Source organism: Dama dama, chromosome 5, assembly GCF_033118175.1.
Source record: "Dama dama isolate Ldn47 chromosome 5, ASM3311817v1, whole genome shotgun sequence".
NCBI lineage: Eukaryota > Metazoa > Chordata > Mammalia > Artiodactyla > Cervidae > Dama > Dama dama.
This window is the reverse complement of record NC_083685.1, coordinates 121,358,042-121,382,983: the sequence shown is the minus strand read 5'-3', so window position 1 is coordinate 121,382,983 and position 24,942 is coordinate 121,358,042. Positions and strand designations below refer to the sequence as shown.

General features: G+C 46.5%; 1 protein-coding gene and 1 non-coding gene across 2 annotated transcripts in view; one reads left to right on the top strand and one right to left on the bottom strand.

The window, feature by feature from the left end:
• Nucleotides 1-9,559: 9,559 nt before the first annotated feature.
• The window catches only part of LOC133057717 (E3 ubiquitin-protein ligase RNF213-like), a 121,061-nt gene continuing 105,678 nt past the window's right edge, over nt 9,560-24,942 (top strand). Inside the window, exons 1-2 of the mRNA XM_061144570.1 lie at nt 9,560-9,773; nt 19,101-19,261. Coding sequence (XP_061000553.1) covers nt 9,638-9,773; nt 19,101-19,261 — 297 coding nt within the window. The 5' untranslated portion in view covers nt 9,560-9,637. The remainder of the gene's footprint in view (nt 9,774-19,100; nt 19,262-24,942) is intronic.
• LOC133058060 (U6 spliceosomal RNA) lies at nt 24,289-24,395 on the bottom strand. Its single transcript, XR_009693184.1, has one exon. It is a non-coding gene; the product is annotated as a U6 spliceosomal RNA (small nuclear RNA).

The window sequence follows — 24,942 nt, the reverse complement described above, 5'->3', positions numbered from 1 at the left end:
ATGTATGGATGTGAGAGTTGGACTATAAAGAAAGTCCACTCAGCATAAAGAAAGCTGAGTGCCAAAGAACTGATGCTTTTGAACTGTGGTGTTGGAGAAGACTCTTGAGAGTCCCTTGGACTGCAAGGAGATCCAACCAGTCCATCCTAAAGGAAATCAGTCCTGAATATTCATTGGAAGGACTGATGTTGAAGCTGAAACTCCAATACTTTGGCCACCGGATGCAAAGAGCTGACTCATTTGAAAAGACTCTGATGCTGGGAAAGATTGAAGACAGGAGGAGATGGGGACGACAAAGGATTAGATGGCTGGATGGCATCACCGACTCAGTGGACATGGGTTTGGGTGGACTCCGGGGAGTTGGTGATGGACAGGGAGGCCTGGCGTGCTGCCGTTTGTGGGGTCGCAAATAGTCGGACACGACTGAGCGACTGAACTGAACTGAACTGAACTGAACTGAACAGGGCCTGGCTCCGGGTCCACTGGAGGGCGCCACTCGACCGGGAATTCTGACCACACCCACGTGAGCTCCGCAGAGCCTGTCGAAGCGGGAGGGGCCGGACCCAGGACTACAGAAACGAAACCTTGCCTACAGGCGGCAGCGTGGGCTCGGTAGCCGCCTAGGTGAGAGCTGGCGCGCCGGGCTGGGGTGCACAGTTGCAGGGCCGGGCGCGGGCACCATGGTCTTGAGGGCCGAAATGTGGGTTACAGGGAGGGATGCCGGGTCCCGTGAGTGCAGGGCGCAAGTTACCCCAGTTACGAGCTGTCCCACTGATCAGAGTGCCATTCCTCTAGGTGCGAGAGGGTCCCACGGATCAGGGGTCCCGCCGAGTCTGGTCCTGGGTCGCGGCGGCCGGGCGGGAGGTGCTGCCGGGGAGCGGCGCTTGCGTCCAGATGCGTCGCGTCCGGCCGCCGTTCGGGCCGGCCCCCTCCTAATCCGGGCGCCACGTTTCGGTTTCTCCGCGGGTTCCCGGTCCATCCCGGCCCCGCGGGACAGTGCCGACCCTGCTCTCCGGCCGCGCACAGCAGGTGGGCGCGGCGGGGCCCGAGCGCTTTCCCCGGGCCCCAGCGACGTTCCCGGGGGCCCTGCATCTGGTTGGACTCCCCGCGGGGAAGTGCTGGACTCCGGCTTTGAACCCAAGAGCACCCTATCCTGGGAGGGGGCGCGCCCGGGGCTGATAGCGGACGGGGACCACCAGACTCGGGGGCCTCTGCTGTACCCTGAACTCAATCCTGGGCTTTCACTAATTGCAACAACGGATAAGTGATGTTGCGAAAATTGCCCTTTATCTTTTATTTCACAGTAACTTTTAGGAGAGCAGCATCACTGCCCACATCACCGGGCCGTCCAGAGCGCAGGGTGCTCCTGACTTATCAGGGTTGCCTGAGTCATCAGGGTTGTCTGTGGCCAGGGGCTGAAGGCCAAGTTGGCACCTCTTGGGTGATGGTCTTGACAACTGGGAGTGGGAGGTGGCCCTGGGGGAAGCCAGGGAGGGCTGAGAATGGGGGAGGGTTAGGTGGGGGCACCACCTGGTTTTCTTTGGTGGTGGTTGGGGGGATGTGGCTGGAAAAAGGGGGGAGGAAAAAAGGAAACTGAGAGAATAGAGAAGTGTTGGTACCTGCGGTAACCCATAAGCCCCTGGTGCTGGGGAGAAACAGTAGGACACTCGAGTGAGGAATTCTGATCCCTGCTGTGAATTTTCTGGTCTATGTGGAAGCAGAGCTTTGGAGAGAGGGAAAGCACCTTAGGAGAGAGGACTGGGCCCTGGGGAGTCATCGAGAGTACAGTGGTGGTTGTTTCAGGGGGCGTTGGGAGGGGGAGAAGGGAGGTGGGGATCAGGACCCTGAGGGTAACCGCACACTTTGGGAGCTTTTGGTCCTGTTCTCCCCCTGCCTAGCCCACCATCAGAGGGAGAACAAGTTGGTGGTGTCAGATGAAGTGAGGAGACACGGGGGCTGCAGGAGGCCGGCAGACAGGGAGTTGTTGTCTGATGGGGCCCTTTGCTTGCCCTCCCAGCTGGGGAAGGAGCCGACCGGGCTGCTGCTCCAGCAGAATTCTTGGGTCTGAAGCCAACAGAAAAGGGTGACAGGTGGATCTTTGTGCCCCAAGAACCAAGATACGTGTCTCCACTCTCACCATGGATGAACTCAGTGGTCTCTGAAAGCTGGAGATTCTCAGCCTGAGTCCTGACCTTGCACATGACCCTGACCATGGTTTGCTGCCACCCCCACGGAGGGTATTCAGAGGGCCAGATGGTCCGTAAGAAGAGTGTAGGCTTAGTAGATGGCAATTTTGTTATTAGGAATCTTGACCACTGGCCCTGTTTTTAAGAGGCCTGACTGCCATCCCCTGTAGCCCTGGGCTGCCCTGTGCAGGCTGGTTTCTTTGGCAGGCTCTGACTCAGCCATTTGCTGCCAGCATTTCTGCAGTGAGCCAGTTAGAGTCTGAGTCCCTTGCCTGAGGCATACAGCAGGTACCCCCAGTCTCTGCCTGCTCCCCTACTACCCCCAGTCTCCACTCAACTTGGCTCAGCTGAACTGGCTCCCAGTCTCAGCTGGATGGGAACGTTTTTAGGCTCACTGAGTGATGTCTGGAGGCTGGGAGGGGCAAGCCTGGCCCTGGTGGGGGCAGCAGAGAAGGAAGTGGGTGCTGCAGCCACATGGAAGGGGAGGTTGGGATGAGGCAGACTAGAGAACCCCGGGGGCGGTGATCAGACTAGGTTTCAATTGATCAGGGAGAATTGGGCCGCTGCAATTTTGTTAGGGGAAGCATACTGATTGAAACTGCCCACCCTGGCCAGGCACCATCATAACCATTCCCATGAGTCGTTTTATGACAGGAGGTCCTCGTAAGGAATACGGAACTAATAAGCCACCATCAACCGGAAGAGCTCAGGAAAGGTCGAAAGGAGACACCGCGTGTCCGTCCACTTCCCAGAATCCCTCTCGCTAGCATCCATCTTGGCTGAGCAATGCGTTCGCCCGGGAAAGACTCTGAATTAGAATGATTGGCCAAAGGCCACCCGGAAACTAATCCCATCACCATAAAACCCAAGACTGCGAGCCACGTGGCAGAGCAGTTCTCCTGGGTTCCCTCACCCTCCTGCTCTCCACCGGGTGCCCTTTCCCAATAAAATCTCTTGCTCTGTCAGCACATGTGTCTCCTCAGACAATTCATTTCCGAGTGTTAGACAAGAGCCCAGTTTTGGGCCCTGGAAGGGGTCCCCTTTCCTGCAACAAATGGCGACTCTGGTGAGACTGTTCTTTGCTGAGACTGACATCCTGACCACTCGGGGTACTCAGGGGCCAGCTTGCCTGCCAATGGACCAGACCCAGTGGCCGCACCTGGGACCCTTTTGTCCCTGGTCTCCTCCTGACGTGGACAACTGGCCAGAGTGCCCCCACCGGTAAGGAACAAGAGACTTTATTAACCTCTCTCCCCTTCCCTCTCTCTTTCCTCTCCTTAACCCTTCTTATCCTTCCCCTTTTTTCTAATCCTCCAGTTCTGGACACAGGAATCTGGTTGAAGGGCCTCAGCCTGAGCTGAGGATTGGAGACTGATCACCTCCTCTTGGCAGAGAACTCGAATTCTGGTTCTGGTCTTGTTAGGGGAAGCACACTGACTGAAACTGCCCACCCTGGTCAGGCCATTTAGTAACCATTCGCATGAGTTATTTTATGACAGGAGACTCCTCGGACAATTCATTTCTGAGTATTAGACAAGAGCCCAGTTTCAGGCCCTGGAAGGGGTCCCCCTTTCTGCAACAGTCTGGTCTGTTTTCTGGTAGGGCTGAGTTCCAGTCCTCCCTTCTCTGGAGGCCCAGGGTAAAGCCCCTGAGTATCTGCAGGTGGCAGGAGACGTCTGTAAGGCCACGCCTTTTGCCCGCCTCTCCCGCCTCCTCTCCCTTCTTTCAACCTGGCTTCCTTTCCTCCCTTTGAAATCTTTGAAGACCCGAGATATTTTCCTTTACTCTGTTAGTACTTGGATCTGAAGTTCTGTGTCTCTATAGGAGGTTTTCTGAGAGACTGTATTCTTGTATTTAAGGGAGTGTCTGATGAGGACTGCCTGGTTTATATGTGTGTGTTTTAACTCTGTGTTCTGTGTTGTGATTTTTGATGGCCATTTTGCTTTGTCTGGCCACCATGTGGTTTAAACCTGCCGCCATTTTGTTAGAACTTGATTTTCTTTCCCTGTGCCTTGAGACCAGGGCTCTCAGGAACACTTATCTAGGCCATCTCTAACTCCTGAGACTGAGGGAAAAGGGGGAAACGGCTTTAAAATTTTTATTTATTTCAACTGTTTTTTAATAAACTAGTAAATTTTATATTGTAATATCTAATTCATGACTAAACTTAGAAAATGCAACTAGATCTTGCACTGTGTCTGTCTAAATATGTCTTGGTATGTCCTTGTCTATGGGTAATATTTTCCAGGTTAATTTGTAAATGAGCTCTATTTAATTGGCTTAAAGAAATGTAAGTGCTTACAAATCAAGTAATTCTAAATTAAACAATAAATTCCAGGTTCATGTGAACTGGGAAATATTCAGTATTAAATACCTGATATTAATGTTTGTTGACCTATCTAATATAGACATGTCTTAGAGTAATTAACATTAAGTAGAATATTTTCATTGTATCTAGGTTTAATATAAGTTAAATATTATATCTGCTACAAGTTTGTCAACAAGGAAATTACCTCAAGTGAAGAAAGTTCTAAAAAAAAGTAAATGAGATATGAGCTTTTATATAAACTCTATTAAGAATAATTATTCTTTAGGAATATCTGTCTAAAATAGTTTCTCCAGATTGCTGTAACTTGAATTTCTAAGGGTTGTGCTAAGTGTTGGAAGTATATTGAATAGTTAGGTCATTTCCAAATAAAATAAGATTTTGAAACATTTACTACTAAACACTAATTTCCTTTTACAGAGAAACTAAAGAGATTTGGGACTATAAATGAATAATGTTTGGTGCCATCCTAAAATGTTCTAAGAAAGCAAGGGTTTTAGAAATTATCACTGGTATTTATGCTCACCAATCTATAAAATGCTAATATAAAAGTTAGTTCTTGGTTGCTAAAGGAAAGTAGGAAGTGTGTTTTCAGTTTTTAAAAAAAAGCTATGAAAAAATACTAAAAAGAGTTATGCTTGATCAGGATTTTCTAAAATTGGATTACAATTAGTTAGATAAATTAATTTTGTTAGGAATGACATAGCCACAAGAAAACTGGTTAGAGCCAACTAGGTCCAAGATGGCTTTTGAGCTGAATTTCACTAGACCTTGAGCCTTGGTATTTACACCCATTGTGACACATCAACAAGCTAAATGATACACCCATCAACATTGACTAAACCTGACCAAATGTTCTAAATGCTTTTAAATGATCTTCTCGATAAAACTTCCTAAATCGAATTCTTTTGAAGTTCCTTTGACTTCTAGCTAACTTTGGGGTGCTTCAGAGGGCCCCTGAAACATCCCAAAGAGAAATATTAAACTGTGTTTATTTGGTTGGTTAAATTACATGAAAAAGATTATCAAATGAGTAATAAATCTGCTCATGTTATAATGTATGGTAAAATTACTAATACAGATATCCTAGAAATTATATGGAGTTCTTAACATTTTGATATGTCCTAGTATTCTAATGAGAAACCTGATGACTTCACAAAAGTTAACAAAGGACTGAATGAACCAGCGAATATGCTTATAACTTTTATGGTTTCTATCTGAAAAATTACAGGTTTGAATCTTGTGTTTTCCAGGAGTAGGGAAAACCTTCCTCTCAAACTAATTATGAAAATAATTTGGTAAAATTATACATTATAAGCAAAACAATTATATTTTCTCTCTATCTGACTCCTCCAGAAATTGGAAACTCTTAGGTTTCCAGTAAGTTTATCAAATGAGCTAGGAAGATTCTCTCACTAACAGGCACAAAAATCTCAAGGAATTTTTGAGACCTTAAAAAGGGAAGAATTCACCTAGATTTGTTAAGCAAAATCTGTGATAAGCCTTTGGTGTGAGTTTCCCAGCCCTGTTTTATTTTTAAAAAGTTTGGTCTGAGATTCTATAAATGTTTCAGGGAAATAAAAAGTCTATGATCAGTTATGGTTATATAAATCATCAGACCAAAATTAGTGAGAACAGACCTATTTTGCAAACAAGCTAACCTTAATTTGGTTATATTTGATAAAAATGAGGATAATTTTAGGGAGAAAAGGATGTTTCAATAAATGTTAAATCCCAGTTTGTTAATGGAGGTAGTAAGACTCATTTCTTGGATAGTTCTTTGCTGTTATGTGATATTAATGCAAAATTTAATTGAATTCTTAAAGAAAACCCTAAGTTTGTTTCTGAAGCTTATCTCAGTAATCTATCTTTGGATGAAGATCAGATGCCTCATGACCTGCAAGCAGGACTGGAAAAAGACATAATTTAAGGGACTGTCTCCAACCTGGATGGAAGGACTTTTTTTCAGGAGAAACTACAGTACACGAGGATGAGAAGATGACGACATCAGAGGTAGACAGCTTGCCCAAGATGCTGGACCTGATTCGTACAATCATTTATAATGTTTTCTTGACTTCTTAGGCCTTTGCATATAAATCAAAAGCTTTTCTATCATAGGCCTGATCCTATGCTAGTTTTAGAAATCAATCCAATTATTGGGTTTGTGGCCAATTACCTGTGTCTAGTTCTGGGTTACCTTGGTAAATTTCTCTACTACAAGACTCTAACTGGTTGGTTCTGAAAAATTTTTCTTAAAAAAAAAATTATAGTCATATTAATGTCACTGTGATACTACTAGATGGGATCCCTTCACCGGGCCAATTAATAATGCCTGCTCTGACTTTGGCCATAAATTTGAGCTTTTTTCCATTACTCAAGCTCAATCAGAGCAACAAGAAAAGTTTCAGCAAAGGAGGAAAAAATCTTCCACAGTTATGGGATGGATTTATATAGATAACACCAGGCTATGGTAATTTAGGTTTAAAGTCTCCTCTGTGTTGAAAACAATTAAATCATACTAAGGATAATCAGTCTAGTAACACTCGAAAACTGGGCTATGTGCCTTGTAGATGGTGGTGCCAATATATAATTTCCCTGGAAGATAAAGATTCTATAGAGTAGACTAAGATGACCTGAGATATACTGGGCTACATCTAATGGAAGCTCTTAAGTCTTACTTGTGACTTTACTAATACTGCTGGCTATGTTATTTGTATTTCACCTGTTTTACAAAATTCCTGTTTCTTACCCTGCCAAATGTGTGTCTGAGGCCTCTAATAGAATAATACATAGTCCCATATGAAATCGATGATGGTAACAGTGTAACTCTAGATATGGGAAGAAGCAACAAGAGGGAATATTTTCCTGGACCGAGAGGCTAGTAAGACAGGTGGTCCAGAGAATTTTGGATAATGTTTTATGGCCTAGTCCAGTAACAGCACTGTGAGTAGCCTGTCAGCAAAATCTTTGCCAAACCTGAGAATGGACATTCTCAGCACCACAGGATAAAATGGTCATGAAATGCCCCCCTCAAAATCATAGTCAAGTTTATGAACAAAAGGGGGCTTTGCCAACTGAAGACTGACAGTTGCCATCTACATCTACAAAGATTAAATCATGGCCACTTCAACTGCTGACTTTCAACGCCTCTGAAAAGAATTCAGGGTGAAAATCAGGAATGAGGCACTCTGTGCTCTGGGAAAAACTGGCAGAACAGGCCTTCAGATAGTTAGATCTTTTCAAGAGAAGATTTTACGAGTTCCAATTCTTGCATCTTCTCATACCTAGAAAAACACTGATGTCATTAATGGTGACATCTGCTTTGGCTATTAAGGAAAATTTTACAACTAAAAGTCAAAATAGAGTAGCTATGGTTCAGACATCCTGGGAAATAACCAGGTGTTACCATGGGTGTGATTTCAGATCAGACGTTGTGTTGCTAAACACTTGAGTTTTCTGAGTCTTGTCAGGCTTAGATGCCACTATTCTCAAAACAAAGTCTGCTGGAAGCTGGTAACTGCAACCTTACTTTTTATAAAACTAGGCAACTGGCTACCTGGCTACAAGTCTCCCCGAAGTGCCAGGTCCAGACTGGGTTTCAGGCCTATTCTTCTAAAAAGAAATGAGATTTATTTAGTCTATTAAAATTCCAGTTATCCCTCCTCCAGCTACTTCTAATTGGGTCTGTTACAACAAAATGGCAGACCCAAGGGATTGAGATTTTAATCATACAAGGCTCAGATCTAGGACTTGGAACTTAGGAATACTTCCAATTCAGTGTCTATTCTCCAAGCTGAGGCAGTCCTATGCCCCATTTTGACAGGAAGTTTTATCATGGTCATAGTTGCCCTGTTCCCTAAATTAAAACTGAGAAGGATTTTGTGGGGCTCTGGAGTACAGATCTGTTGTGTGTTCTCCATTTCTTATCTGTAGAATATAGGCTTATGAGTTCCAAAGGGTGGATTCAAACAGTTGCTAATTAGGGAAAGTAGGGGATACAGAAACAGAGGAGAAACAATCAAATGATAGTACAGCCTTGAGACAGGGTCCTTGTTCCTACTGAAAGAAATATGCATAACAATGTCTTTGAGTTTTACAGAACTGGAGCCCCCACCCAGGTGGAGGATGGTAACTTCAGACTGAAAACAAGATTCGTGGAGCACAGCTCTGTTGCTTTACCACCAACCAATCAAAAAAAAAAAAGTCACAAACCCTGCAGCCCTCACCCCAAATGTTGCCTCCTGTTTCTGGGGACCAGTGATGACCATCCTGTTAGGTCTCCTGTTTGGGCCCTTTCTATTTCATCTCTGAGAGGGGCCAACAGTTTCAAACTAAATTGCTGTTATTACAAGGGTGAATGCTAGTTTCAGGCAAAAAAAAAAAAAAAACCACCCCAACTTAGATTAGGTAGAGAGAGACTTCTACTCTGCTAGGCAGGCCTACGCCCATGCACAGCAGGAAGAAGTTACAGAAGAAAAGAGACCTCTGCCCCATTTCCCAAGAAGTATCTTAAGTATGAAATCTCTCAGAGGGGGAGTTGTTAGGGGAAGCACACTGATTGAAACTGCCCACCCTGGTCAGGCATCATCGTAACCATTCCCATGAGTTGTTTTATGACAGGAGATCCTGGGAAGGAATATGGAACTAATAAGCCACCACCATCCGGAAGAGTTCAGGAAAGGTCGAAAGGAGACACCGCGTGTCCGTCCACTTCCCAGAATCCCTCTCGCTAGCATCCATCTTGGCTGAGCGATGCGTGCGCCACTGGGAAAGACTCTGAATTAGAATGATTGGCCAAAGCCACCTGGAAACTAATCCCATCACCATAAAACCCGAGACTGTGAGCCACGTGGCAGAGCAGTTCTGGGTTCCCTCACCCTCCTGCTCTCCACCGGGTGCCCTTTCCCAATAAAATCTCTTGCTCTGTCAGCACATGTGTCTTCTCAGACAATTCATTTCCGAGTGTTAGACAAGAGCCCAGTTTTGGGCCCTGGAAGCAGTCCCCTTTCCTGCAACAATTGCACTTTCTCAGAAAATGAAACTGAAGCAAGGCTGTGGTCATGTGACAGGTGGCGGGGTATAAAGCTGGCAGCCTCAAGCCTCTAGCTTCCAGATTGACAGAAGCATGCCAGCCCCAGGAATTCCTCTCCCTGGAAGTATGGAGTGTCCTTCCTGTCGGCATATCTCCAAAGAGGAAGCCCCGAAGTTCTGCAGCGAGTGTGGACAGAAGCTGTTTCCTGCAGCCCCCGAAGGAGTACCAGGTAAGGCCCCGATGGGGCTGGGAGCCTGGTGCAGGTGGTGGGGAGGGCTGTTAGCTCAGTCCCTCTTCCATCCCTAGAAGTGGAGACCTTGACCAGCAGGCAGCCTAGGCTAGCAGGTCTTCTGTGATAGAGAACTGCTTCTAGCGGAAACACTTTCCTTAGAAATACAGTTTTATCCAGTCCTTTGCTGAAAGCATCTGTCACTTTTTAAAGAATTTCAGTTTCATTTCTTGGAGAGAACTTGGAGCTTCCTTTCTCCTTAGGGAATGGCAAGTGTTGGGCTGAGCTGAGGGATCTTACCGGTTTTCAGAGGATGCTGTATAAAGTGGCATCCCAGGCCCCCCTGGTGGAGGAGGGGCCCCCGCAGCTTGCACAGGCGCCTTCCTGATGAGGGGGGGCTCATGGGCGCATGAAGGAGGACCCGTGTCAGGTGGCCCTCACCTGCTGACTCTGGTGGGTCCTTGATTCTCTTGATGCCTGGGACATTGGACTGTCTCCCTGTTCCTTCTAGTACACGCTAGACATGCTCTGACCACAGGACCTTTGCACTGCCTGGTCCCTCGACTGGAACACACCTTGTCTTAGAGGGCAGCACAGCTTCCCCTATCCCTGCCTTCCAATCTTTGCTCAGGTGTCTCCTCTTCTGGAGGCCCACTCTGACCACCCAGTTGCAAACTGTGCCTGCCCTGCCCCTTCACTCCGAACTGCACTTCCCCAGGCTATTTGTCTCAGTAGCACTTGGATGACACCATGGTGGATCTTCAGAGACCTTTGCTGTCTCATTCACTGCTTTTTCCCAAGTCTCCCGTATGTTGCCTGGAACACAGCAGGTGCTCAATAAATAATTGCTGAGTGAACTGAAGAAGGTGCAGTTTGAATCAGGGGTGAGATAGACGCCCCCCAGTTCTTTTAATTGGTTCTGTTTCGGCTGCATTTGTACAAAGTGCTCCTGTTACAGATGCACTCTTTGGACTGTGAGAGGTATGGAGAGGTGGCCACTTTTTGTTGCACTTTTTGTTGTTGCTTTTCTTATTGATTTTTCTTGTTGCTAATAATTTGGGAGGAGCTTGGTGGGCAGCCAGGTGTTCACTCTGATCAATTCCTGGTCCAGATGTTGAATCATGGCATGGCATGGCTGAAGTTTTGGTATCCAGTTGTAATTTCCCACCTTCCAGAGCTCCCCACCCCTGGTTACTAGAACATATGCCTGACTAGGGGGTCTTGGGAGGAGGGGTCTTTGGGACCTCAGAAACTAAAAGCACAAATAAAACCAATACCTATCAGCTAACCTGTGATTTGCCCAGTGCTATGCTAAATATTGAGGGAGGAGCTATCATCAATCCCCATTTTACAAATGCCAAGAGTGAAGCAAAAGGAGAGGTTAAGTAACTATTCACAGTCATGCAGCTAGCAACTGGTAGAGAAAAGATTTTGAACTCAGGAGCCAGAGCCAGTTCCCTAGAAGGAAGCTGTGGTTGAGGTCTTGTTGGCCTTAGCATCGTTGGGGAAGTTTTCCTCTTCCCTTCTAGGTCCTCTTGGCTTGTCTAAGAATTAAATTGACATGAGATGGATTAACAGGAGAAAATCAGGGCTTCATCTGAGTCTCAAGTCCTGTGGCTGGCACCTCCTGAGACTCACCCCTTTGGGAGAGTCAACAGGAAAGCTCATTCCTCCTGGCCTCCCTTCAATTTTGTGCAAGGGGCTTTCACGGGGCTGCTAAGAGCAACTGGTGTGTTTTCCAACATAAAACAGGGGAAAAAAAGCCTTGTCTGCGAACACTAGGTCATCTTCTAGGGTCTTGCGTGTCCAGGCAGGTAGGGAGAGCAGGCAAGACAGCCGTCCACCTTGGCACAGTCAGAGGTCATTCTGGAGCCCCTGCCCTTAGAAGGGCTTGGTCACTACCAAAGTGGACAGTCCGTACCTCTGAGATGCTTGGCATCTCTGCCAGTTCCAGGGGCAAAGGCTTTGAGAGCTTTTGGGAGCTGGTTGGCTTCTAAGCTGCCGGTTTATCCTCGGTGAGCACTGTGCTAAAGTGCCATTAGTGCTAAAGGGCCGTTTACCTTAGGGCTGGGTCACTGGGGGTGGTCCCTCACCCATCGCTGGGGGTGGGAGGGGAGGAGCTGGGCCGTGGTCACTCGTGTAGGGCACACAGTAGGGCTGAGGACCTGGGTGTTGAATGAGATTGTCAGTTTCCTTCTTCTGTCCCCCACCCACTTCCTGCCGGCTTCTCTGCTTCTCTCACCCAGCCAAGCCTCTTCCATACATACAGGAATGGAAACTGAAACCACACTGCTAGGAGGCTTGGCTGCTGAAGGGATTATCTCCACCTTTTAGCCATTTGTAGGTCTGCCAGGCCGGGAGCTCTGGGCATCCTGGACACTGGCCTCCCTCTGGTGCTGCGGGTGCAAGTTCCTCGCGAACTTGAGCAGAGCTTGGAGCCAGAAGCTGTGGTGCAGCTTCCTGGAGGTACCCAGGACGACTGAATCTGAGGGGAATGTGAGGCCGCCCAGATCAGGACGTGAAAGTGAAACATGAAACCCAAGTTCTGTTCATGGAGCTAAAGAATGAATTCTGCAAACTAGCGAAATCATACAGGCAAAGTTTATTTTTAGAAGACAGAGATGCAAAGCCTTCAGCATAGACATTGAGAGGGGGTGAAGAACCTCCCAAAAGGCGAGGATTGCAGCAGTTTCATATCTTTACTAGTATTGATCTGTACATTTTTTGTCGACTCGTGACTTTAATATACGTCCTTTCTGATCAATTAGGTTAAACGGCCCAGTGTCCAGTTTGTCATTTTTATAGCTTTCTTGGATCCCCCAGTTTCTCAGTTTTTCCAGACATTTCGGCACCATCCCTCAACCCTTTCTCAAGAGCCCAGACCATTATTTAGGGGCTAGATGTATGTTTACGAGCTAATTGTCTACCTGGAGTTTTTCTCCTTCATAAACTGGACCGCAGTTAATGATTGTCTTGTCCTGGATCTGAAGGTTTTATGACCCTCCAGACCAGGGAGGCATTCCTCTGAATGCCTGGAAATTGGAACAAAGAGTGAGATGCATACTTGAGAAGAGAAAAATTGAAATGAAATTAAAAAAAGAAACTGAGGTCTCAAAGTCTTATACTGTCTAACAATTTCTGCCTCAAAAGGAGAGTGTGTGGAGAGTTCCAGGCCGCCCTGGCCATAGGTGGAGGGTGGCTGGCTTTTGCCAAGGGTCATGTGCATCTAGTCTACCGTGGAGGATTTCCAATGTCAGTAGGTCTAACAGGGCAGGGGTAGTGGGTGGTCAGGAGGCCCTCCCCCACCCCAGTTCCCCACTGTTCCGACAGGTGCCCCCGGGTATCCAAGTGGGACTTCCTCCTTGAGTGCTAAAAGATTATTTTTTGGAAGTATCAGGCGAGTGTATGCTCCTTGGTTCTTTGTCTCGTCACAACAAAGATTTGGAGTGAGGGACATTAAAGCCCCCTCAGCGGGTCACAGCTCTCGGGTCTTGGACAGACCGTATAGCTCTCAGGTCTCGAACGGACTGTGTTATAGCTCGTAGAGAAGTCAGTGTCAGAGCTCAGTGTTACAGCTCTATTTTATTTAGAAGATAGGAAAAACCATCTTCGAGGTGTGAGGGCACGTTGATCCAAAGACGCGAAGAGAAGAACGCCCCATCGCGCGGGAGAGAGAGAGCGAGAGCCCTTTGGCTCCTCTTTTTATGTTTTTTTCCTTCCCCCTGGGCCTGTCCTATGCAAATTGCGCTTGGCCAGGAGTGCTGTTCTACCTGAAGTCCTCACTCTGGTTCTCGGACCTTCCTTTGACCTTCCTCTGTTCTATTTTCGTGGGCTTTTCCCTTCCTTTGTCTTTTAGCCACCGCTATTTTGGACTCCTTTTCCCTATTCTAACTACCTAACAGAAGGGAGGTGGTTTCTGGGAAATGTATTTTTCCTTATATTTTCTGCATTTCCAAGTTTTTCTTGTTGATGTTTTTATAATAGAAAACAACAAGATAAGCAGCCCGAGACCCCACAGGAGTCTGGGAAGGGTTGAGAGCCACTAGGGAAGCTCCAGAGGCAGCCGCCGTGGGAGAGGGTCAGCCCCTGGGGTTCGGGTGTGACTGTGGAGGGCTCACTGGTGAGAGAAAGAGCCACCTGCCTGCCACCACTCGTGGGTCCAAAGATGTGGCCACACTTGGTTTCTGTGGCTGCCTGCACTGGCTGTCGAATTTGTGCTGCAAGGGAGCAGAACATCTCCCTCTTCCCTCCTAAATTCTTTGGCTGTTCAACAATTAAATTGATAAGAGACAGATTCACATTTCATATGTATAGGAGCCCCATAAAAATTTGAGACCCTGAAGGCAGCCAGGTAATTAGAGCTTCTATAACATCCTGACTTAAGGAGCCTGCTAGGATCTGGGGCTGCAAAGAAGAGAGATTTTCACAGAGAGGCAGAGGAGATTTTTGGAAACTAGAGGTTGCTCTATTATGTAGATAAGTTTCTTGGTTAAAAGCTGTCTATAGTAATGGCCCTCTTCCTGTTATAGACCCCCTTTCTGATGTAAATTTAAAACACTATGAGGGAGTTCAAGAGCTTTTCTTAAATCTGCTGAGTTTTCATTGCCTTCAGCAGGAAATAACCCTGGGTGCTAAAGTAGCTTGTTTTGAGGTGGGAAATTCTGCTCCCCTTCAATGCCCACCACACCTGACCCAGGGACTGTCAGGTGGTGGGAGGAGTGGGTGGGCTGGGAGAACTGCATTGTTCTATGTAGTGGTTTTAATGTTTTTTAAGTGTGATAAAATATTTAAAAACAAGTGATGGGAGAGATGATCACAAACTGAGATATGGGGAAGTCATTGCAGCTTATGCATGATTCAGCCTGAACTCTGTGTGAACAGGAACAGCCTGACTCATGGCCTGTTAAACATGCCTCACACATGTGCTTTAACTGTTAGGAAGAATGCTTTGAAGATAGGGATCAATGCCCCCTGTGCTGTGGTGTCCACGTCAACAATGCCCACAAACTTGAGGTTCCCTTTACAGACACCGGGGTCATGCTGACTTGCTGTGTACATGATAACCTCCTTCACGGATGTCCCCTCTCATATTTGGTGTATGTCCTTTGTTCTGACAAGGTGTAAAACTGAAGACCAGGCTTCAGCAGAGCAGTTCCTCAGAACTATTGAGAGGCTGCCACCTGGGCTGTAGTCCTTAGTTTTGCTTGAATAAAACTCTCTTCTAGAGGGCTTCCCTGGTGGCTCAGTGGTAAAGGATCCACCTGCCATTGCAGGAGACATGGATTCACAATCCCTGGGTTGGGAAGAGAAGGTCCCCTGGGGAAGGAAATGGCAACTCACTCCAGTATCCTTGCCTGGGAGATCCCATGGACAGCGGAGCCTGGCAAGCTATAGTCCATGGGGTCACAGAATAGTTGCACACAACGTAGTGACTGAACAACAACAATTCCTTATTATAGATTGGTTATTATTTGCATTGATGCACAAAATTTACCAATTTAAACATATTTTAAGTGGACAATTGAGAAATATGACTGGAATATTTCCTGACATAAATAAAGAAGTCACAGTCACCAGCAGTTGCAGCCACTGTGAATGGTGAGCTGGTGAGCCCTGAGGGAACCCAGGAAGGAAAGAATACCTGCTACCTAGCAGCCATCATCGGACAGGACTGAAGCGACTTAGAAGCAGCAGCAACAGCAGCCATCAGACTGTAGCCACTCCCTGCGGTGAGCCCTGAGGAACTCTGGATGTGAAAACAAGATACTGGCCCCAGATAGCTGAGTCACCTATCAAATGAATGATTTCAGTGAGCCCAGATATTTGCATCTTCCCATACATAGAAAAGTGCTAAATTTCTTAACTTGGGTTACCTGGTTTTCTTTAATTAGCAATAATCTTTTGATGTTGAGGCTCCCTGCCCTTTGTTGCAAAGCTTCTGTGTCACCTGGCTCCTCCCCTTGCCTCCTTGGAGCAGTTCTCGTGGGACAACTTGAGATCCTGTCTCAGGGGCTTGAAGTCCTAAGAATTCCCACTGAATAAAACACATAACTCTCAATATTTAGGTTAGAGTATTTTTTTTATTTTTTAGATTATTTATTTATTTGGCTGTGTCAGGCTCAGTAGTTGTGGTGTGGGCTTAGTTGCTCCAACGCACATGGGGATCTTCCTTCCCCAACCAGGAATAGAACCTGCATCCCCTGCATTGCAAGGTGAATTCTTAACCACTGGACCACCAGGGAACTTTAAGGTTATGAATATTTTTTTTCAGTTGACACAGTTGAGTGGCATTAGGCTCATTCACATTGTTGTGCAACCAGTCACCACCATCCATCTCTAGAACTTCTTCCTGTTTTCACACAGAAACTCTGTCCCCATTAGACAGTAACCTCCCTCCCCCAACCCCAACCCCTGGCATCTGGCATCCTACTTTCTGTCCCTGTGACTTTGACTGCTCTGCTGACTGCTGTAGGGAACCTTATATGAAAGCTTGAGGTATGTGGAATTTTCTTTAGCCTTCAGGACAAGGCAGCTGCAGGGAGGGGTGGGGATTGCTGTGGGAGGGTGGGGGAAGCAGACTCAGAGCTGCTGCTGGGGTTCATTTGGGAGCCCAGAAGTGGAGTCTGTGCAGCTGACTGATTTAGGTTGAACTATTTCTGTAGCAGTGAGTTCAGGTTGCCTGTGAGGTCCCTGCCCTCCTCCCCCATTCATGGGTTGATCAGCCATTAACCAGATTTGGGGATCTGACTCCCTTAGCACTGTCTGGACACCTGTGTGTCTGTTCCCATCCGTCTGCAGGGATGCTTCAGGGTGGGTCATGCTGCCTAATGTGCATGCACCCGGTGAGCCCATACTTCATGAGGCAGGGACAGGAATTTTCTCCGGTTCAGCCGCAGTCCTGGGGAAAGGACGGTGGTCATGTCACTGTCCCCAGGGCCTATCCTGGCCTCTGAGCCTGGATTCAAATCCTGCTCCCCACCTTGCCAACTGGGGGCCTGAGAAGGTCACAGCGTGGCTGTGAGTACTTGATAGGTTAACATGCAGAGTGCTCAGAAGAGATTCTTAAGTTTTGCTCTTACTGAATCCGGCTAGTTTCCTTTTTATATTGATAAGTGTAGAAGTAATACATGCTGGTATGAATAACCCATATGTTACGACTGGAGGATATGAAAAATGGTAACCCCCTCAGCTTACCCCCAGCCCAGATCCTTCACACCCTTATGAACACAACACTTAACTGTTTGGTGTGTCACCTTCCAGATGTTTCCTCCACGTGGTGGAAAACTAATGCGCCCTGCTTCCATCATGTGGCACTGTGCCATGGCCTCTAGTGAGACTGGCCTCACCTCTGCCACGCAGGAGCCAGTCCTCTCCTGGACTCCTGTTCTGCCATAAATGCACATGGCTGGGCCGGATGCTGGCAAGGGGGTCTGTCCCTGGTGCCAGTGTGTCTCAAGGACAAGCTCCAAGGAGCAGCCTTGTGTGTTTACAATGGAAACCTTCAAGTCCACAAGGCTTCCCCCAGCCTCTCCTCTGCAGGCTCTTTGAGGTTTCATCTCCAGCCACACCAGTGTGTCTAGCTTTGGGCCAGTCAGATTGATCGAAGGGGGTACCTCTTGGGTTTTATTGCTACTTCCTTGATTGGTAGGGTAAATAAGTGTCTTCTCAAAGGTTAAGAGCTCACTTATAATTCCTTTTCTTTGAACTGCCTGTTTTCTTTGGGGAATTCCCTTTTTTTAAAGTTATTCTTATTGATTTTTCAGTCACTGGGGCTGTTTGTATTGGAGATGACCGGACACCCAGCTCCCTGCTTCCTCAGCAGGATGCGTGCACTGGGCCTCACACACTCATTTCCAGACTGAGGGAGTCAGGTCTCTGCACAGCTCTGCATCTGTCTCAGGTCCCGGCGGCCCTGCTTTGTCCTCAGGCTGCTGCCTTCATGGAGGCAAACTAGTTGATTCCAAGCACAGGGTCTGTTTGTCTGACTAGAAGGAAGGAGTTGATGGGTCAGAAATGCCAGTAACCAGCCCTGGACCCCTGCTGTACTTCTGCCAATGACTGGAACTGGAGAAATGCCAGGTTCTGATTGGATCAGTCTAATGGGGGCCCCACCCCCTGCAGTGGAGGCTGGTGGAAGAGAGAGGAGGTCAGCATGCCCACAGTTTATCAAAGGACAGTGGCCCCAGGCTGTTATGTATTACAAATATCCTCCCAGTTTTATTTGGTTCTTTTGCCTTAAGTTTCATTTGTAGATGAACCTTAGATGTTTGTAGATGTTTAATATATTTGTTCAGTTCAGTTAAGTCACTCAGTCATGTCCAACTCTTTGCAACCCCACGGACTGCAGCACGCCCGGCTTCCCTGTCCATCACCAACTCCGAAACTTGCTCAGGCTCATGTCCATAGAGTCAGTGATGCCATTCAACCATCTCATCCTCTGTCACCCCCTTCTCCTTCTGTCTTCAAACTTTCCCAGCATCAGAGTCTTTTCAAATGAGTCAGTTTGCCTCAGGTGGCCAGAGTACTGGAGTTTCAGCTTCAGCATCAGTGCTTCCAATGAATATTCAGGACTGATTTCCTTTAGGATGGACTGGTTGGATCTCCTTGCAGTCCAAGGAACTCTCAAGAGTATTCTTGAACACCACAGCTTAAAAACATCAGTTCTTTGGCATTCAATTTTCTTTATGGTCCAACTCTCACATCCATACCTAACTACTAGGAAAACCATAGCTTTGACTAGGCGGACCTCTTTTGGCAAAGTAATGTCTCTGCTTCTTAATATGCTGTCTAGGTTGTTCATGGCTTTTCTTCCAAGGAGCAAGTGTCTTTTAATTTCATGGCTGCAGTCACCATTTGCAGTGATTTTGGAGCCCCCCAAAAATAAAGTCTGTCACTGTTTCCACTGTGTCCCCATCTATTTCCCATGAAGTGATGGGACCAGTTGCCATGATCTTAGTTATCTGCATATTGAGTTTTAAGCCAACTTCTTCACTCTTCTCTTTCACTTTCATCAAGAGGCTCTTTAGTTCTTCTTCACTTTCTGCCATAAGTAAGGGTGGTGTCATCTGCATATCTGAGGTTATTTGTATTTCTCCCAGCAGTCTTGTTCCCAGCTTGTGCTTCATCCAGCCTGGCATTTCGCATGGTGTACACTCTTGCCCACCCGACAGCGGAAATTGTACCAGGCTTGGCTCACTGTAGCCAAAACAGCACCTTGAGTGGGGAGAGGACTAATTTTGAACAGCGGTCATGGGAGGAGTCCAGGTTTTCCCTTGGAACATTTACTTGTTTTTCTGAGATGTGACCCATGTGCATCTGCCTTTGTAGGTTCTCAGAGCAACCTCAAGGAAACATCGGCCCCAGAGGGAGAAATGGAGTGTGGACAGGAGCTGAAGGAAGAAAGCAGCTCCTCCTTGTCCCTGGGCTCAGGTGATTGGCAAGAAAACCCAGATGAGCCCCGTTCGAATGACTCACGGCAAACCAAGCGAGTGAGTGTCTGGCCCCTGGGGAAGTGGGTCTGGGAGGTGTGGTTCTGCCCATCTCCTAGCTTTGCAAGGACGCTGTTTCCTGCTGTGGTTTCATCAGTGGCTGAACAAGTGTCCCTACAGCATCCTCTCCAGGACAGCTTCACTTCACTGCTGCCCAGCTGTTGGCCCCTGCATGCTGGGCTGTGGCAGAGAGCCCCTTCTGTGCCTGATTTGTGTAGGGTCTCTGCATCCCCATCCCTTTTTCTCCCACCATACCCAGCATGTCGTGTCTCCCAGATGCTGTGGCAGGGATGCATCTGGGTGTCTGAGCTTCTGCCATGTGGGTGTCTGTCTCTGCTCTGGGCTTTTTGCATGGACCGGACAGCTCCTAAGGTGCCTCCAGGCTCTGGGGAAACGTAGGTGCTCTGAAAATGCCACCATTTCTCGATGGGGAAGCTGAGCCGTCTTGTCTCCCTATAAGTGTCAGACCCAAAGAGAGTGTCTCCTGAGTGAGTGGCCAGGCAGGAGCCCAGGTGAGGCTTGCAGAGAGTTTCCTGACAGATTCAGGACAAATTCATCCTTTTGGATGAATGCGAGCTCCCCATGCCACAGTCCAGCCTGTCCAGACCTAAGCAGCCGGCTCTGTTCCCAGGTTTCTTGGAGGACTGAGAGGGACGTTGTCTCTCTGCCTGGTTGAGCTGGTTTCCTGTGTGGTCCTTTGTTGTTCCTTGTGGTTGGGTGGTGGGGGAGGTGCTGCAGCTGGCAGCATTGTGGTCCCTTGTGGGTGTGTGTGCATGCCTGTGTGAGAATGTGCACATGTTCGAGTGTATGTGTGCACAAAGTATGTGTGTGGTATATGCATGTGTGAGTGTGTGTGGTAATTGTGATGTGTGTGAATGTTTCATTCTCCTTGGACACTAATCCTGTCCAGAACAGGATGGCCCACTTTGAGCCTGGGCCACGTGGAACACTGAAATTTTGGGTAAACTTTTTTTTGTAGTTCCTTTTTCATATTTATTTTTTATTTATTAAAAATATTTTTTTTTAAAATTTGTTTTACTGGAGTATAATTACTTTGCCAAGTTGTATTATTAGTTTCTGTTGTATAATGAACGGAATCACCTATATGTATACATATATCCCCTCCCACCCATCTAGGTCATCATAGAGTACCAAGCTGAGCTCCCTGTTCTGTCCTGCAGGTTCCCACTAGCGATCTGTTTTACACATGGGTAGTGTATTTATTGTCAAATCTAGTCTCCCAGTCCATCCCGCCCTCAGCTTCCCTTCACCTGTGTCCCCGTGTTCATTCTCTATGTCTGTGTCTCTATTCCTGCCCTGGAACTAGGTTCATCTGTACCATTTCCCTAGATTCTACATAACATGCATTAATGTAACAATATTTCTTTTTCTCTTTCTGACTTACTTCACTCTGGATAAGAGACTCTAGGTCCATTCACACCTGTAGGAATGACCCAGTTTTGTTCCTTTTCGTGTCTGAGTAGTATTCCATTGTATATCTCTACCACGTCTTCCTCATCCTTTCACCTGTCAGTGGTCACGGAGGTTGTCTCCATATCCTGGCTGTTGTTGTAAATACTTTAAAAGTGAGTATCAAGGAATACACACCATTAGGAAGTGTTTGACACTGTGATTGAAAACAGTATTGAGCCCAGCAGGATTAGAGCTTTTTTAAACCTTGATCAAGTTTAAGATTCCTTTGGGAGAAAAAATGGGCAAGAATAACCAAGAAAATTCTTAAAAAGAAATGCCTAAAGTGGAACTTGCTGTATTAGATGAACAAAAATATGTTTCAGAGCCAGTTATTAAAACAGTGACTCTCGGGAGGAGCCAATGTACCAGAAACACAACCCAGAAACAGACCCTAATGTGTATAATGACAGCTGGAAAAAATATATGTAAATATTTATCTGACCCATGAATGGGGAAGATTTTCTAGTAATTAAAGCAAAGGGTAAAAAAAACAAACAAAAGATTGGTATATTTGACTATAGAAAAAGTCTTAAAAGAATTAAAAACTTTGTATGATGAGCACAAATGAAGAGTAAACGGTTTAGGAAAATAGTTATTTACATATTTGCATGTACCTAAAAGGGCTTCCCGGGTTGCTCAGCAGTAATCTGCCTGCAATGCAGGAGCTGCTGGAGACGGAGGCTCAATCCCTGGATTGGGAAGATTGCCTGAAGGAGGGCATGGCAACCCACTCCGGTTTTCTTGCCTGGAGAATCCCGTGGACAGAGGAGCCTGGCAGGCTACACTCCATAGGGTCACAAAGAGTTGGATACGACTGAAACTTCACTTCAGTTCAGTTCAGTTGCTCAGTTGTGTCCGACTCTTTGCAACCCCATGAATCACAGCACTCCAGGCCTCCCTGTCCATCACCAACTCCCGGAGCTTACCCAAACTCATGTCCATCGAGTCAGTGATGCCATCCAGCCATCTCATCCTCTGTCGTCCCCTTCTCCTCCTGCCCCCAACCCCTCCCAGCATCAGGGTCTTTTCCAATGAGTCAACTCTTCGCATGAGGTGGCCAAAGTACTGGAGTTTCAGCTTCAGCATCAGTCCTTCCAATGAACACCCAGGACTGATCTCCTTTAGGATGGACTGGTTGGATCTTGCAGTCCCAGGGACTCTGAAAAGTCTTCTCCAACACCATAGTTCAAAAGCATCAATTTTTTGGTGCTCAGCTTTCTTCACAGTCCAACTCTCACATCCATACATGACCACTGAAAACCATAGCCTTGACTAGATGGACCTTTACTGACAAAGTAATATCTCAGCTTTTTAATATGCCATCTAGGTTGGTCATAACTTTCCTTCCAAGGAGTAAGCATCTTTTAATTTCATGGCTGCAATCACCATCTGCAGTGATTCTGGAGCCCAGAAAAATAAAGTCTGACACTGCTTCCACTGTTTCCCCATCTATTTCCCATGAAATGATGGGACCAGGTGCCATGATCTTAGTTTTCTGAATGTTGAGCTTTAAGCCAACTTTCTCACTCCTCTTTCACTTTCATCAAGAGGCTTTTTAGTTCCTCTTCACTTTCTGCCATGAGGGTGGTGTCATCTGCATATCTGAGGTTATTGATATTTCTCCCGGCAATCTTGATTCCAGCTTGTGCTTCTTCCAGCCCAGCGTTTCTCATGATGTACTCTGCATATAAGTTAAATAAGCAGAGTGACAATATACAGCCTTGACGTCCTCCTTTTCCTATTTGGAACCAGTTTGTTGGTCCATGTCCAGTTCTCACTGTTGTTTACTGACCTGTATATAGGTTTCTCAAGAGGTGGGTCAGGTGGTCTGGTATTCCCATCTCTTTCAGAATTTTCCACATTTTATTGTGAGCCACACAGCCAAAGGCTTTGGCATAGTCAATAAAGCAGAAATAGATGTTTTTCTGGAACTCTGTTGCTTTTTCGATGATCCAGTGGATGTTGGCAATTTGATCTCTGGTTCCTCTGCTGTTTCTAAAACCAGCTTGATCATCTGGAAGTTCACAGTTCACATATTGCCGAAGCCTGGCTTGGAGAATTTTGAGCATTACTTTACTAGCGTGTGAGATGAGTGCAATTGTGCGATAGTTTGAGCATTCTTTGGGATTGCCTTTCTTTGGGATTGGAATGAGAACTCACCTTTTCCAGTCCTGTGGCCATTGCTCAGTTTTCCATATTTGCTGGCATATTGTTGCAGAACTTTCACAGCATCATCTTTCAGCATTTGCAATAGCTCAACTGGAATTCCATCACCTCCACTAACTTTGTTCATAGTGATGCTTTCTAAGGCCCACCTGACTTCACATTCCAGCATGTCTGGCTCTAGGTGAGTGATCACACCATCGTGATTATCTGGGTCATGAAGATCTTTTTTGTATAGTTTTCGGTATTCTTGCCACCTCTTCTTAATATCTTCTGCTTCTGTTAGGTCCATACCATTTCTGTCCTTTATCGAACCCATCTTCACATGAAATGTTCCCTTGGTATCTCTAATTCTTGAAGAGATCTCTAGTCTTTCCCATTCTGTTTTTTCCTCTATTTTTTTGCATTGAATGCTGAGGAAGGCTTTCTTATCTCTTCTTGCTATTCTTTGGAACTCTGCATTCAGATGGGAATATCTTTCCTTTTCTCCTTTGCTTTTTGCTTCTCTTCTTTTCACAGCTATTTGTAAGGCCTCCTCAGACAACCATTTTGCCTTTTTGCATTTCTTTTCCATGGGGTTGGTCTTGATCCCTGTCTCCTGTACAATGTCACGAACCTCCGTCCATAGTTCATCAGGCACTCTATCAGATCTAGTCCCTATTTCTCACTTTCACTGTATAGTCATAAGGGATTTGATTTAGGTTATACTTGAATGGACTAGTGGTTTTCCCTACTTTCTTCAATTTAAGTCTGAATTTGGCAGTAAAGAGTTCGTGATCTGAGCTACAGTTAGCTCCCGGTCTTGTTTTTGCTGACTGTATAGAGCTTCTCCATCTTTGGCTGTAAAGAATATATCAGTCTGATTTCGGTGTTGACCATCTGGTGATGTCCATGTGTAGAGTCTTCTCTTGTGTTGTTGGAAGCAGGTGTTTGCTATGACCAGTGTGTTCTGTTGGCAAAACAGCACATGTCAAACCAGTGACCGTTACTGGTGCTGCTCAGCCATTGGTCAGTGCCTAAGTGGGCTCCTCCCCCTCCCCCTCTTGTGTATAAAAGGAGCCCGAATTTGAACTGTGGGAAGATGGTTTTTTGAGACGCTAGACTGCCATCTTCTCAGTCTGCTAACTTTCTGATTAAAATCATTATTCATTGTTTCAACAACTCATCTCCCGATTTACTGACCTGTCAGTGCCGCCAGGAGAATGAGCTTCGGCTCAGTTAAGTTTCCGTATAATGTCCTCTTTCACTTAGCTTCTTTCCCCCTTCTCCTATGTTCCCGTCTTGGCTACAAAATGCTACTCTTCAAGGACCAGTTAACTCCCTGACTTCATGTAACAAGATTCGGATACCTTATCTACTGTCCTGTGTTTTTTTTCTTTTTCTTTTTTTTTTTAAATATGGAACGCTTCACGAATTTGCGTGTCATCCTTGCGCAGGGGCCATGCTAATCTTCTCCGTATCGTTCCAACTTTAGTATATGTGCTGCCGAAGCGAGCACTGTCCTGTGTTTTAATCATCAGAACTTGTGGCCTGAATGTGCCAGATGCTTGGATGCTTGGTCTTCCTTCAGGATAGTGTAGATTGTTGCTAGGTTACTGGATTCTTTTCTTGAGCACTCATTAGCCTACAACCACTTCCCAAACTCCAGTAAAATTCCTGTTACATTCTTAATCCCCGAGAGTGATTCCTAAACTAACTAACTATCCTACTCTACCCCAATCACTGCCAGTGCAGAATGAGGCAGAGGACCCCTGGGAGTCTGGGCAGGGCTGCAGGCCCAGCTAGCCTCCAACCCTTCAGCGTTTGTCAAAACCTTCACAGACTTTCTCTCCTACTAGTCCATGTTCTCACCTGTCACCCCCGCTTCCTGCCATATGTGCCTTTTCAGGGTCCACAGCACACACCTGCACCCCTCTGTGTACTCCTGACCCAGTGTTCAGGGGCATGAACAGGGCTGCCTTGCCCACCTCAGAACTGAGATCTCTCTGCTGAGGACCCTCATTATGAAATATAAAATCAGACATGTGTTCTGACTAACCCAACTT